The 16,339-nt window shown below is 34.6% G+C and overlaps 2 protein-coding genes across 2 annotated transcripts; one reads left to right on the plus strand and one right to left on the minus strand.

Moving 5' to 3' along the window:
- Positions 1 to 6,290: 6,290 nt before the first annotated feature.
- On the minus strand, positions 6,291 to 7,692 carry PUP4 (purine permease 4). Its single transcript, XM_089785697.1, is given in 7 exon segments — positions 6,291 to 6,793; positions 6,796 to 6,819; positions 6,822 to 6,875; positions 6,878 to 6,997; positions 7,000 to 7,194; positions 7,197 to 7,240; positions 7,242 to 7,692. Coding segments are annotated over 7 exon segments (1,125 nt in total). The 5' UTR covers positions 7,586 to 7,692; the 3' UTR covers positions 6,291 to 6,449.
- A 988-nt stretch (positions 7,693 to 8,680) lies between these two features.
- MCM6 (minichromosome maintenance (MCM2/3/5) family protein) lies at positions 8,681 to 14,474 on the plus strand. Its single transcript, XM_021444540.1, is given in 19 exon segments — positions 8,681 to 8,823; positions 8,936 to 8,946; positions 8,949 to 9,038; positions 9,041 to 9,086; positions 9,188 to 9,316; positions 9,577 to 9,739; positions 9,848 to 10,041; positions 10,142 to 10,337; positions 10,428 to 10,502; positions 10,870 to 11,099; positions 11,176 to 11,290; positions 12,060 to 12,134; positions 12,216 to 12,356; positions 12,511 to 12,714; positions 12,799 to 12,960; positions 13,032 to 13,087; positions 13,190 to 13,530; positions 13,767 to 13,897; positions 14,000 to 14,474. Coding segments are annotated over 19 exon segments (2,565 nt in total). The 5' UTR covers positions 8,681 to 8,746; the 3' UTR covers positions 14,129 to 14,474.
- Positions 14,475 to 16,339: the final 1,865 nt, after the last annotated feature.

Genomic DNA, 16,339 nt, shown 5'->3' on the forward strand with positions numbered 1-16,339 from the left:
AATCATCATCATTCGTTTAGGAATGGACATAACCACAAGCCCTTCCCTTTTAATAGGTGACAAGCGAGCAGCAATATATATTTGGAAATTGAAGATGAGAACAAAAGGAAAACCAACTTTTTGTAAGATAGACGACGACAAAGTCTTGATGCTTTTATTCTCAAGACAAAATTAGTTTTTTTTTAATTGGATTATATATAATATAATATGTTTTGGACGGTTTTATTTAAATTCCAATAACTAATATAGTGCTGTAATGTGCATAAGTAGGAGCAGGAGCAGCTGAGCTGCCACCTTAATTACTTCATTTTTAACATTAGTTTTGGATTTACTCAAAGATTCATTTTAATGATTCACTCCATTAATTAGGTCGAAAGGTCTGTGGGGGATTGAAAACACGTGTTAGCTATATGTTTATGAGGTTCCTCCTCGGGAATATGGCTCCTCATTCCTTAATCCTTATCAACACCTTTTTCTTCTTTTACTGTTCCAAAAAGCCATGCTTTTATGTACTCTATAATCTCAAGAATATTCTGCCAAATCACTTTAACAGCACTGTAATTATTCTCACTTTTCCAAACTCAAATTGGACTTATTATTCTTTATTAATGATGTATTTCACTTTAATATTTAAATTCAATTAAAGGGAGAATTGGAACTCATTTCCAACTTCTAAATTTCTATAATTAGTGAGTGTGAGATCAATTAATTTCTTGATAAATATCATACAATAAATATATTTACTATAATAATATGATAGTTTGACTTATAATTAACACCTTCACTATATTGAGATTTTCAATCTTTAAAAAAAAACGTGATTTTACATATCATTACACCAAATGTTTAATGTGAGTATCTCAATTTTGAATTACCATAACATACTTGTGAATGATTGTATATTGAATTTAATCTAAAGCTTGTTTATCATGTTCCCACCAATCTTATTTGAAAATGTTTCAATCAAAGTAGCTATTTTGGAGGTATACAGATTTATCCCATAAAGTTTCTGACTAGCATTACCACTTTGAGCTACTGAGGAATGTAGGGTGAGATTATAGAAAATAGAACAAGAAGGGAGAAAAATAAAAATTTTGAAAAAAAAATGTCCTCTAATTACTCTTGTTTATACAAGGCTTTCTAGATTTATAATTTTAGTTTACTGTGTCTTGCAATAATTACTCTAATTACTCATTTGTTCTCAATAACAAAATGCTTGCTATTCCTTTTGTTAAATAAAGAACCATCTTTTGTGAAAATTGTGAAATTATTTCTAAAGAGTTACTTAGAATCTTACCCAACCAATATAATAAAAAAATTTTAAAAAAAATCAAGCACCCCTCATAAGATCACAAGAATTTATTTAGTTCAGTCTTATAATGACATACGTCTACAAGTACAATAACATAGAAAGATCCATTAAGAGAAAAATCAAAAGATTATAAGAACGATCTTAAACTCATAAGCCTTATTCTGCATACACCCAAATCACTCTTTCTAAATCTAGGTGTTCAATATTCTTTAACCTCATGGGGTCTTTTGATTGGGTAAAGTATAATAATCTTATCTTAATATAATTAGAATATGTTATCCTAATCTAGCTAGATTTAAAGATTATCTTAACATGGTATACTAGTTTCATTAGAATTAAAACTATCCTAGTTAAATAACAATTCAAGACTATCCAAACAAATATACACCTTAGGCTTAATTTACTAAGTTCCAACTTACTAACTAATCTCTGTCGACATTATTAATGCCCCAAACTGCCTCAAGCATTACGAACATCAATCAAGTCTAAGTAATGCTTAAACTTTATCCCAGACATTATCTTCGTTAACAAATTTACTTGATTTTCAGTTATAACTATTTTTTTCATTACAATCTCACATCTAAAAATAATCTCGCGAACAAAGTTACACTTGACTTGGATGCGTTTCATTTTCTCATGAAACATTTGATTTTTAGTCAAGTGTATGGCACTTTGACTATCACAAAACACAAGTATATATGCTTCTCCAAAACCAAGATCACTAACCAAGCCTTTTAGCCATAAAGCTTTTCTGATTGTCTTGGCCACAACCATATATTCAGCTTCAATTGTAGACAAAGTAACAGTTTGAAGAACTTTTGTCCAACTAATTGTAAACTTTAAAAGAGTAAACACATACCTCATTTGAGATATTCTACTATCTAGATCACCAACAAAATCTAAATTGGAGAAGCCAACTACATTACAACTAGTGTTTGTATCTCCTTCACATACTAAGCCAACATCATGTTTAACGATTTCCTTCTTACAAAACAGACTAAACTCACATTTGCGAAATTCCAAAACATTATTTGTTTGAAAGCTTTTGATCATTTTCTCAGTCTATTTCTCAATCATTACCTTCGAATGCAAAAAGTTGATCGATACTTCATTCATAGCTTTAGGAAAATACGTTCACACTTTTTTTAAAAAATCATCAATAAAGATCCACATATACAATGACCTAACTTTTGATGCCATCGAAAAAGAACTCCATAAATTTAAATGGATGTAGTTTACCGTACTCTTGGTTCAATGAGTTATAGTGCTAAATTTAATCTATGTTGTTCGCCATAAACACAATGCTTATAGAAATCTAGCTTTTCAATCTTTTAACTACACAGTAAACCATGTTTACTCAATTTTGTCATCCATCTCTTACTTATATGACCTAATCTCATGTGCCATAAACATATAACATTATCATCATGATCATTAGATGAGATTACAGAAATAGTTCCAATGACCATGTTTCCCACTAAACGATAAAGGTCATTAGATAATTTGCCTTTCATGATAGTTAAGGCTCCTTTAAAGACCTTAAAACCATCATCTTAGTTAACCCATTTGTAGTCCCTTTTTATCTAACAAACTCAAAGATATCAAATTCTTTTTCATGCTAAGAACATGTTTCATCTCAAACATTTTTACCATACCATCAAACGTCTTGATTCGAATGGTGCTAATCCTAACAACTAAAAAAAAAGGAATAATTTTCTAATTTTACGGTACCCATATTAGTAGATAGATAAATTATAAACTAATTGTTGAGTTTTAAGTTGACTAGAATTCTAAATCTTATTTGATTAGGATTTTTGTTTATGTACAACATTAAGTAGTTGTATGGTTTTAAACTTTTTATTCCACATAGAGTCCTAATCACATTCTATTTTGAATTTTTATATTATAAAAGTGAATCTCTAGGTTTTAGAATTGCAAGTAGTGCTTTGAGAGCTTTAGAGAAGAGACACTTTGTAACTCTGTCTTTTGCTCTAGGTATAGCTAGAGTGGTTTGGGTGAGTGTTCTTAGGAGGTTATTGAGAAAGAGTGTGCAAGGGATCTTGGGTTGGTTTAGAGAGCCATAAAGGTCAATTTATTGTATTTTAATTTCTTAATAATATAAGAATAGTTTCACTCCGTGGATGTAGTCAAGAGGCTGAACCACATAAATTCTTATGTTTTTCTATATGTTTGATCTCTCTGGGTTTTATCTTTATTGTTTTTTGGATAATTTTCATAACACCAATCACGCTTAGGACATATGCAAAAGCAACAAGCCGAATCTAAGATCTATGTGTCCTTTAAGTTATCATTGGTAACTACAAGAACACTATTAACTTCCTCAAAAGTATCAAAGTCATCTTCTACCACATTTGCAGCATGCTTACACTTGTTGATCTTTTCATCATCCTTGAATTTAGTACAGTCTTGATGGAAGCATCATTTCTTACCACAATTCCATCAAATTTTCCCTTTTGCTCTAGATTTACCTTTTCTGTCTAAGCTTTTCTCAATCTTTTCCTCTATTTACAATAAGGTATTCCACTTGATTTTCATTCCGGATACCACTAATTTTCTTTTTCAATTCTCTAAAATTTAAAGATCCCTTTACATCCTTAAAAGTGATAGTGTCTCAGCCATCTAACATAGTATCTATGAAATTTTCATACAATGGAGGTAAAAAACATAGAAGAATTAAGGCTAAGTTTTCATCTTCAATTTTAACATCAATATTCTTTAAATAAAAAATAACTTCATTAAATTTATTAATGTGGATATTAATAGACATACCTTTACACATCTTGAGAGTATACTATTGTTGCCTCATATAAAGTCGATTTATTAGGGATTTGATCATATAAATACTCTCAAGTTTACATTGTAACACAAGATTCTTCATCCATGACTTCTCTTAGCACCTCATTAGACAAAACTAGAAAATTAGCACTATATGCTTTCTTCATAAGATTGTTTTTCTCACCATTCGATAAATTCAAGAAAAGGTAGTCTTTTCCCTTTAGTGCCTTCGATGATCATTGTTGCACTAGCAACGTGTGCATTTTAACACACCACAGGATAAAATTGTTTCTTCTTTTAAAATTTTCAATCTCGTACTTGATCGACAAAGTTGCCATAGTAAGATTCAAATTGGTTCAAGACCTTAAAGTTTTGATATTAGTTTGTTATGAAAATTGTAAAATTATCTCTAAAGAGTTACCCAACATCTTACTTAATTAATATAATAAGGAAAGATAGACATCAAACACATCCACAAGAATTTACGTGGTTTGGTCTTTTGATAACTTACGTCCACAAGTGCAGCAACAAATAACGATTCACTGAAAGAAAAATTAAGAAATTGCAAAAACAGTTTTAAACTCACAACTTTTATCCCACTTGTACCTAATTCACTTTCTCTAAATCTAGGTATTCAATATTCTTTAACCCTATAAGATCCATCTATAGGGTCAAGTACAATAATTTTGTCTTAATACAATTAAGATATATTATCCTAATCTAGCTAGATTTAAAGGTTATTTCAACATGGTATACTAGTTTAATTAAAATTAAACTATCCTAGTCAAATAACAATTGAAGACTATCCTAACACTTACCACCCTCTACAACTACAAGTTGTATTTTAATTTTCTTTTCTCTAATAATCCATGTTACCCACTATGCCATTAGTTGGTCATATCTGGAACTATGAATTCTTATCCTTAACTCAAAAGAGAAAGGGAAAAATAATCACCACCGAGGTAATTAAAAGAATAAAGACATGTGTGATTGGAATTCCCCTATAAAATGTTCAATTACCCTATCATATATATATATATATATATACCATTTTTCTTATTAACTATTATTATTATTTCTAAAATACTTAGTATTCTTTATTATTTAATTCTCATTAACTAATTATAAGGTATGTAAAACATAGATCAGCATGGCATTCATATGATTGTAAAAAAATATTGTAGGAAAATTTTTTTAATTTGGCCAAATGATTTATAATCATTTCAAAGGAGGAAACGAGAATATTATTATATTAAATTTATTAGATTATATATGATACTTGAGATATAACCATCTCTATCTATTTGGATATGCGTGCATGACACGCACGCGTTATTTCACAGAATTAAGCTTGTGGTAGCATTGTTATGGAAATCAATGACATTTTATGAGGAACAATTTCAAGACTTATTATTAAGAAAATATAATTTATAATGTAGTTTATATTGCTGTATAGTGAATCAGGACTTGGTTATACATACATATATATATATATATCAAAATTTAATATTATTATAAAGATAAATATGGTTTTCATTTTTAAAAGAATAATTGTCATATATATATATATATATCTACTTTTCACTCGATGGATTTTAAAAACTTGAAAATGGAGAAGAGGTTTTCTATTGGCAACAATTATATATGTGTTTATTATATATTATTTGGTACAAATTAATAATTACCTTTTTATTGATTAAAATGAAATCTATATAATTCTAGATACATATATATTTGAATAAATTAATATTGAATGTATGGTGCTTAAGAGATGGTGTCATTCATCATTCCTTTTTGTTACGTTTATTATGCCGGCAGTGGCACATCCAGGTTCGAAAGTCAACTTGAATAATTCCACAGCTAATGAGTAACAATGTGACATCTATTAAATAAATTCTTCCACTCTTAGCCAATCATCCTAGCCATATGTTGATAATGGTGTGCTGTACTACTGATTTGAAACTCTTCATATCTCCTAGGTAATTATAACATTTTAATTATAACAATAATGATAATAAAAATTACAATATATACTAGCTAGCTATATAAAGAAATTAATATCACGTAGCGTTTGTTTTTTTGGAAAATTAAAGAAATATATATATAGCATAAGTATATAATACAATTGAAAAATAAAATTAAGAAGATAAAGGATGCAAAGCTTATCACTCCGAGGCCCAATTTAAGGGGCCATCATATCATCACACAGTATGATGAAGACTTGTTAATATATATTTTGTTTTCTATATTAATTAGCACTGTTTCTTCAAGCTGGCTTGAAGGTGCTGGCTCCGACGAATTAATTAAAGTTAATCAAAGGGTGCATATATAATTAATTTGTTCAAACCCGGAGATGAGGATCAGAGCTGGGAGGAGTTACCACCTGAGCCATCTCAATGGGAGGAGCATTCATAGCATGACTAATTTGCTTATGGTCATCGTCCAATTGCTTACTGTTAACATACATCCCATACACGTAGGAGCAAAATCCCCACCCACACATCACCGTGGACACGGCCTTCACCCCACCAAAGTCCTCCCCATACGCCAACACCCCTCCCAACACGTTCATTCCCAACAGCGCTGTCATGCATATTCCTCCTGTCAAGGAGCATGTCAAGAACACCATTCCCGCCGTTCCCATAAAGCATAGCTGCCAAGTCACCAAGTTGGCCATGACCGTCGCCAGTACACCCCCTCCCCCTTGTCGACACCTCTGTGCTCTCCCTCTTCATCTCCGCGAATCCCCCGTCCAACGCCATCCCACGCTCGCTAATGCCGTCGCCGATATCTCCATCACTACTTGCATTTCCATCACCATCGCGTAACAGTACACCTTCTTGTATATCATCTCCATAATCGGTAGATATAGCGCGAATAGCAACCCCGCCCTATGGTTGCCATAAACCCTATGAAGTATTTTGCTCGGGTCAGGTCATGCGGTCTGTCACGGCTGGACCCCAGGGCTAGGAGGATTGAGCTCAACGTTAACAGGATGACGCAGTTGAGGTTCATGAAAGTGATCCTTTGCTTCACGATTATTACGGACAGAATGAGATTGAATACAAGTTGAGATGATAGAAGAGGGAAGAGGTGGACACAGGCAGATAAGAGTTGCCCAAGAAAAAGAAGGTTGTTTAAGCCTAGCATGAGGCCTATGAATATGGACAAGATTAAGATTCCGGGAGTGAAACGAGAGAAGGGCTTTCTCTGAGTGCATTTGAACAGATAGTAAGGGAGGAAAATGGGAAGGAAAAGGAGAGGGAATCCTGCAGACTGAACCCATGTGGAAACCCATCTGTTAGTGCCTTTGTGGTTGAAATAGTACTTTGAGAGCAAGCTTGAGGATACAGAACCCACAAATAGGCACGTATAATTGATCAACAAAAGAGGAATATAACGCTTGTTTGAGATGGCCTTTTGGTCTTCTTCACCAACATCATGGAATTGGTCCTGGCTGGTAGTGTTGTTGTTCATGGCTAGCTAGCTGTACGTAAGCTAGAGATTAGAATGGTGATAATATAGTTATGTCGCTGCTTCGAAGGCTGTGGTTTTGGAAGAAGTGGGCAGTGCTAGCTAGCTGCTTCTGCTGATCAGAGCTCCATTAAAAGGGTGCTGAACCGGGGGGACGAATCTTTGTCTTTTTAAGGACGGACGAATGGGTACTGTTTGACTACAAGACAAAAGAGCGTTTAAAGGCCCGTTCACTAGTGACAGTACTGCAAAGAGTGGCTCCCAAATTTTTATTACAAAGCAAAGCATTATTATTATTATATGTATTAGAATTAGAATAATAATATCTTTTGGCAAAGGGAACAAGAAAAACAATTAAACTAAATAATAAAAGTATATATATATATATATATATAAATAAAAGAAGAGCAAGAAACTCCTCTGGTCATGCAAAAGGGCAAAGGCTGAGCTGCAATTGGCGCGGATGAACACAGTAAAATGCCATCAAGTAAGATCCCAAAAGCATTAAAGAAGAGGGACTCCATCAAAAGGACTTATTCCAAACCTACCTACTGTTGACATGCACATGCTTTTAATTAGTTTGCACTGCAGCTAACAAATTTTCATAGTATATAATAATAATAATAACATATCAGGTCTCCTATCTCTCGTTCACGTCTTAATTCTTCTTTTGGTTCTTCTTCTTTTACAATATTACTCAATTTGTCCAAACATTCATAGGCACAGGCTTCTTTCCTTTAGCTTGATAGGCGATGCCACCACCAACCGGTAAAATGGTTTGCGGGCCTTGGAATGTACACTCGAATTCATGCAAAACTAACACATTTGTAGTTCTAAACTGGGAATTTCGGCCCAATTTTGCAATTTACGGCTCAGTCCAGGAAAAAACCCATCAGTTGAAAAGCCCAAATAAATAAAATGGGCCACCGAAAAGCCCAGAAAGCCTCACTACCTATCGATCTGTGAAGTGGGCCGGCCGACTGCGGAGTGGAGTGCTTGGGGCGGGAAAAAGTGATGGGCCCCACAGAAAATTCCCGCCACATGAGGGGACGGAGTCAAAAGAGCTGAGGGAGCCTGGTCAGTCCGTCTGGTGTTAGTAGCAGTTAGCAGGGTATACGGACAGCAAAGAAAGAGAAGCAAAAGCCTCACGAGTTCTGGAAAAGAATGGAGGCGTACGGGGGATGCTTTGTAGATGACAAGGCAATTAGAGTGGAGAACATATTCCTCGACTTCCTCAAGAGGTGAACTTTCCATTTTGATCTTATGCGATCTGAATCTGATTTGATTACTATGGAACATTTTTTCAGTAATTTCTACATTTTCTTTCTTTCCTTTTTTTTTTTTTTAAAACAGCTTCAGGTTGAACCCACAAATGGGGAATCGTATTACGAGGCGGAGATACAGGCGATGAAAGGGAACGAGTCGAGCACCAGTTTCATCGACTTCTCGCACGTCATGCTTACAACGATATTCTCCAGAAGGCCATCGCTGATGAGTACTTGAGGTCAGGTGCCTGTCTAGTTTTAATTTTATCGAGATTTTCTCCCATTCTTTAAAAAAGAAAAAACAATCTTGACTGGGTATTACTACCGCTACCACTTTTAGATTCGAGCCTTACTTGAAGAATGCATGCAAGAGGTTCGTGATGGAGAATCCCGCTTTTGTTGCGGACGCCGATGATAGCCCCAACAAGGACATCAATGTTGCCTTCTTTAACATTCCCTTCACCAAGCGGTACTCTTTTTCATTTTCATCATCTCTACTAGTCGTATAGATATAAGATAATAGAATGGAGTAGCACTATCCCCTAGCCACATACTTTTGAATATCTTCTCTTCTTTTCTCAGTACACATATCTGCATCAACAGATTTACTTTCAGCAACTCATTTTCTCGGTTATTAACTAATGCCCACACTTTCATTTCCCAAATAAATTAGACACACTCAAATATATACTCCTTTTCTTATTACATCTCTTCAAACCCCGACTGCAGCTTGAGAGAATTAACCACAGCAGAAATTGGGAAGCTAGTATCAGTCACAGGAGTAGTCACACGCACAAGCGAAGTCAGGCCAGAGCTTCTCCAAGGAACTTTCAAGTGCTTGGAATGCGGAAGCCTCATCAAGAATGTTGAACAGCAGTTCAAGTACACAGAGGTCTGCGTCTTTCTAAATTATGTTGCTTCTCTTCTCTTCGTTCTTCTTTTGTTTTAAGTTGGCTCATGCTTTTCATTGTTTGCCTACAATTGCTTTTTGTCGCTACAGCCAGTAACCTGTGTAAGTGCAACATGTCTAAATAGAACAAAATGGGCATTGCTTCGACAAGAGAGCAAGTTTGCAGATTGGCAGAGGGTAAGAATGCAGGAGACTTCCAAAGAGATACCTGCTGGTTCCTTACCTAGATCATTGGATGTTATTCTCCGTCATGAGATTGTTGAACAGGCTAGGGCAGGCGACACGTAAGATAATTTGCTTTCGCACATCCATGTTGACTATGTTTTTGCTTTGCCTTTATGTTCCTTTTTTTCCCTTTTAACTTATTTTATATATGGGTTATAGTGTCATCTTCACTGGTACTGTTGTTGTGATACCGGACATATTGGCATTGGCCTCCCCTGGTGAAAGAGCAGAATGCCGTCGAGAATCTTCTCAACGCAAGAATTCTACTGCTGGACAAGAAGGTGTGAGGGGTCTTCGTGCATTAGGAGTCAGAGACCTATCCTATCGTCTTGCCTTTATTGCCAATTCGGTTCAGGTCTGTCATTCACCTGGCTTATAGAGGGCAATTCCCTTTAAAGGCTTATGCAGTACGTATTGACTTTCTGACAAAGATTTCTTATTTTAGGTTTCTGACGGTAGAAAGGATGTTGACATCAGAAATAGAAAGAAGGATGGTGATGAAGATGACCAACAGTTCACGGTAAATTCTTGGTGCACATTATTTTTGTCGTTATCATGTATCCTGCTGACATGTTCCATTTGTCATTTTACAATTATAAATTTGTTCATGTTAGGCCATTTCTACATCTTAGAATGTCCTTCAACGTTTTGTTTGTTCTTCCTGCTTTCTGAGCATTCCATCTATGCCATTGATCTATCTGAAAGGTAGTCTTTCACTTGCATATTTGATTGTTGATCTCATGACCATCACATTTAGTCATTTGTGTATTTGCATGACTCTCAAAGTGCTCTAGCTGTTTGCTGGATTACTTATTCTGAATTGCATGTCAGAAATGAACGAAAGTATCCAATAGTTGTTTATTCTGCTTATTTTATCTAACTTGTAGTCAGAGGAGCTTAAAGAAATTCAAAGAATGAGAGATACCCCTGATTTCTTCAATAAGCTTGTTGACAGCATTTCACCAACTGTTTTTGGTCACCAAGATATCAAGCGAGCAATCCTACTTATGCTTTTGGGTGGTGTCCACAAGCTCACTCACGAAGGCATCAATCTGAGAGGAGACATAAATGTCTGTATAGTTGGAGATCCTAGCTGTGCAAAGTCTCAGTTTCTCAAGTACGTCTTTTAATTATGCAGAGTGTGTGGGTTATATGCTTGGGAACTTATAACATCATGGTGTTTATACTTGCAGGTACACATCAGGTATTGTTCCCAGATCTGTCTACACATCTGGCAAATCCTCTTCTGCTGCTGGATTGACTGCGACTGTGGCCAAAGAACCAGAAACTGGTGAATTCTGTTTTGAGGTAGCATTCATTTTTATATTTATCTTCTACTTGATAGTATGACTTGTATTTTGCTCTATCTCATGAAAAGTATCTGCCCCCCCCCCCTCCCAACCCAAAAAAAAAAAGCTACTTAGAGTAGATTTGAGTGCTAAAAAAGACTCTCTGCCAGAAAACAAAAATAGATATATAGTGGTGAAAAAAATTGAAATGTGATAATGACTAATGCACCTTGCGACAACTTATAGGAATCAAGATATCAAAACTAATTTGATGATTGACTTTGATATGATGTTAGAATAGACATGACTCATAAAAATACGGTTTCTATGATTACAATCAAATCCATGAATTTTCTTAAATCTTTACTTTGTAGTAAATTTGAATTATACCTAAATGGAATAATGAATCTCAAATTCATCTGCTTATACTTGCTCAAACATGAGTATGTGGAATCTTTACCAATTTTTACAATATGGTCGCAGTCATGTTCAAAATCTATGTGACAACCAAATCCAAAATTTCTAGTTCACTCTCCTATTTACATGTTCCCAAACATGGCATGCTTCCTTTCAATTTTCATTACTGTGCAAAGGATAATGATTATTAAGGAAAAACTATCTTGGACATCTGATTCTGATTTACAACATGTAAACTGACAGAATATCCATTTATACTCCCTTTTTCTTCTGTGTTTTCTAGTTGTCAAATCATTAATCCTTGGCCAAAAAGAAACTCATTAATCAAACCCCTACTGGTGTCTAACAAATTATATCTGACCTATTTCCAGGCAGGTGCGCTGATGCTGGCTGACAATGGCATATGTTGCATTGATGAATTTGACAAGATGGATGTCAGAGATCAGGTAATATTCATATTGTCTTACTGGAGCACAGTTTCTTACATTTAGAAGTCTCTGGTGTCTGATATGCAATTCTATGTGAAGGTTGCAATTCATGAAGCTATGGAACAACAGACTATAAGCATCACTAAAGCTGGGATACAAGCAACACTAAATGCCCGGACATCAATTCTAGCTGCAGCTAATCCTACTGGGGGTCGCTATGATAAGTCTAAACCACTCAAGGTTAGAGCATTCTCATACTGCATAGAAAACAATTAAGTCTGATTTGAATAGCCATTTGTATCTTTTTATCCTGTTTTTCAGTATTTGATGCTGATTATAAGTTTGGTGTATTCTCTTGTAAACTGATAGCACTTCTATGTTTCTTCCTCTCCAGTATAATGTTGCTCTCCCTCCAGCAATTCTTTCTAGGTTTGATCTGGTATATGTCATGATTGATGACCCAGATGATCAAACTGATTACCATATTGCCCACCACATTGTGAGAGTTCACCAGAAGCAAGAAGAAGCACTTGCTCCTGCATTCACTGCTGCACAACTGAAGCGATATATTACATATGCAAAAACTTTAAAACCAAAGGTTTCTGCTTAACCTTACAGTGCACAGGATATGGTTATTTTTCATTACATTTGTGTCACCTAAACGGCGCTAGTATAAATGCAGCTAACCCCAGAAGCAAGAAAACTCTTGGTTGAGTCTTATGTTGCACTCAGACGAGGTGATACAAATCCTGGCAGCAGAGTTGCGTACCGGATGACGGTTAGGCAGCTGGAGGCATTAATCAGGCTGTCTGAGGCCATTGCTCGGAGTTATTTGGAAACTCAGGTGAGAAGACCTATCTAACCTTTTCTATCATTATTATGCACCTTGGAGTTAGAAACATAGTTCTTTTGCAGGTACAACCGCGACATGTTCGTGTAGCAGTGAGATTGCTGAAAACATCTATAATAAGGCAAGACAAATAATGTGTCGATTGTAGAATTATGAATGCTCTTCCCAATCTTTCTTTCTACAGTTTAGTTTTTGTGATAGCTTTTTTTTCTTCACCATGCAGTGTGGAGTCCAGTGAGATTGATTTGTCAGAGTTTCAAGATGATGGTGCTGATGATAGAAATGGTGATTCTGGCCAAGGTGATGCTCAACCAAGAAATGTTGCAGCTGAGCCAGCTTCTGGAACTGCAGCTAGGACTATATCAGCTGTGTTACTTAAATCTTTTTATTTTCATAAACACTTGAGTTTGAGGATGAAAATGAACTATTGTCTTTCTGAAAATGGAGCAGGTTCTGCCAATCATCAAAAGGAAGAATATAGGGTAAAGGAAGACTATTTTCAGAGGGTTACTCAAGCCCTCGTCATGCGACTTAGACAGCATGAAGAAACCGTCAAGCAACAAGGTAAGATCTTTAATGTTATCATAATCAGCAGCTTGAGTGTCTTACTGAGATATTGGATTGAATATATGTGTTAAAAATTTTTGTATCAGCTTAGCCTGAAATTTGCTTCTTTGAACAAGAGGCTCTAATGATGTACCCTATAATGTTTGCTAAACTACCCACCCTTTCCAGCCGTGGAAAATGAATAGGTTATGAGATCCGTTATCTTGAATTTGAGGCTATTTTATTTTTTGCAGACACTGGGCTGGCAGGAATGAGTCAGGGTGATTTAATCCAGTGGTATGTGAATCAGCAGAATGAGAAAAACAACTACAGTTCCACTGCAGAAGTAGAAGTAGAAATTAAGCGAATTAGATCACTTATTGAGGTAAAACTAGTAGTATATTTTATCTAATTTTAATTACCTTGGATTGCCCCATTTCAACAAAATATGGTGATTGTGTGCATCTCATAATTTGGTGTAATGCAGAGATTGATTCGGAGGGAAGGCTACTTGATTGTGCTAGATGATGGTAGGCAAGAAGAGGGTGAAGGTGCAGCACGATTAGCTAGAGACAGCAGGATTTTAGCTGTGGCTCCTAATTATGCCATGGATTAATGTGAAATTTCATTAAAAGTATGAGCCAAATGTGGAAATGCATTATCGGCTCCGCTTGCATGATTGTTAGGATTGCAGACAGAAAAGCTGTCAAGGGTTGAAAGTTGGGTACCATCAGCACTGCAGATTTTGGCTTCACTAGTTTCTTGATTTTTGGGGGTTAATGTGCATTAAACAAGGATTTTCTTCCTCCCTAACACTTTTTCTTTCCTGGTGGGACGAGTAAGCTTGATTACAGATGTTAGTGGGGAACCTACCTAGAGTGAGAATTCAGGTTTGAAGGTGATCCGCCTGTGTAACAGTTTAAAGCACTTTGAGGTAATCTAACAAACATAAGTGGTCTTGAGATTTGTCTTGGTGCTCAAGCCAAATAAAAGAGAGATACAAAAAAAAAAAAGTCAAATTCAAAATGGTTACGTAGGAAGATATCAAGACTTGAGCTGCTAATTAATTAGGGATTCATTATGAAAATGACAAACAAGTGAGTCAAGTGCATTATTCAGTCCTGATCAGTGGAGTTGTGTACTCAAACGGTAAACAACTTCATAGTACGTTTCTTAATATATATTATAATTAATCATGCAGAAAAAGCAGTGGACGCAACGCAATTGCAACTATTTCACATACCAATGCCATGGAAACTATATATTATATGCCCAAATGATTAGTCCAAAATCCTAGTAAAATTTCCAGTCAATGGAAACGTCCGGTAGTTGCAGTCTGATAAGTATTTGCAGCACAGCATCTTAGGCCCTTACGATTGGGAAACTGAGCTCTCAGTCGGCAGTACCAACTACCTTACCAGCAAACGGTTCTTGCAAATAGATCTCATAATCACTGTTTCTGCTCTGCTCTACTAATTAAGGTTTTCTAAGGAAATCCATGTACATATCGTCAAAATTTATTGATTTGAAAATTATGAGACAAATACAAATATTTGATGTTGCGAGTGATAATTTTTAAAAATTTCTTTGATTAATTTTTTCACTTCGTTCTCAAGAGTCACGAATTTGGACTTTGTCTTGATCACGAACTTCGTTGTCGCTTGATCACGAACTTCGCCGTCTCTTGATTTTCACTCCAGAAATCTCATATTCTTTTTGATCTTTGAAATGCTCTCAATCTTCGAATGAATTATCTCTAAATTGTTTTAATTTATTTAGAGATAAATTATGATAACTTATTAAAAGTCTTTTGATTGATTGGATTTGGAATCCTTGAATTTTGATTGACCAAAGTTAGGTGTTATCTCTAAATTATCTTAATTTATTTAGAGATAAATTAAATAATCCAATATGATTTTTTATCTCTAAATTAATACAATTATTAGAGATAATTTAAATGACCAATAATTAAATTTTGATTGGTCAAAATATGAAGATTATCTCTAAATTATTTTGGTTTATTTAGAGATAAATTGGATGACTAATACCTAATTTTTTGATTGGTTAAAATATAAATATTATCTCCAAATTATTTTAGTTTATTTAGAGATAAATTGGATGACTAATAATTAATTTTTGATTGGTCCAATTTAAATATTATCTCATGGGATAAATATATACCAATAGCTGAATTGGTTCAACTATATATCTTTAAAATAATCTAACTAATAAATTAATTATTTTATAATTAATTACATGGTTAAAATATTATTAAATCCATATGACGGCACGTAATTGGCTGATACTTTTTTCCTTCTACACATGCCCCCTCAAGACTTGTTCACACATAATTTTGAATGTGTCAAGTGGACAAGTCTTGAAATTTTAAAATCTATAGGATTTCTTAAAATCCTAACATGACTTGGTATAATTTTAATCTAAGTTAAATTTGACGTATGCTTACTCATAAGTAAGAAAATTATAATTTTAGAAGATGTATATTGCAATAAAACTATTTGAAGAAGTATATTGCAATAGAATTATAATTTTAAAAGAAGTATATTGTAATTGGTATTGCATTCCTTAATTGACTAGGATTGCATTCCTTGATTAACTAGGATTCTACTTTTTTACTCTATAAAAAGGAACCCTTGCCAATTCTCTACACATCAAACATTGGAATCCATAATATTTTAGTTGCAATTGCTTCAATCCGCACAACAATTCATATTTGCAGCTTCATGATTTCTTCAACCATCAAGTAAAGGTAGCATATTTCTTGTTGGTGAAAGCATCTTTTTTTTTTCAAGCCTTACATGGTAAACCG

Source organism: Theobroma umbraticum, unplaced genomic scaffold, assembly GCF_002168275.2.
Source record: "Theobroma umbraticum cultivar Fairchild unplaced genomic scaffold, ASM216827v3 scaffold_1682.0, whole genome shotgun sequence".
NCBI classification, from domain to species: domain Eukaryota; kingdom Viridiplantae; phylum Streptophyta; class Magnoliopsida; order Malvales; family Malvaceae; genus Theobroma; species Theobroma umbraticum.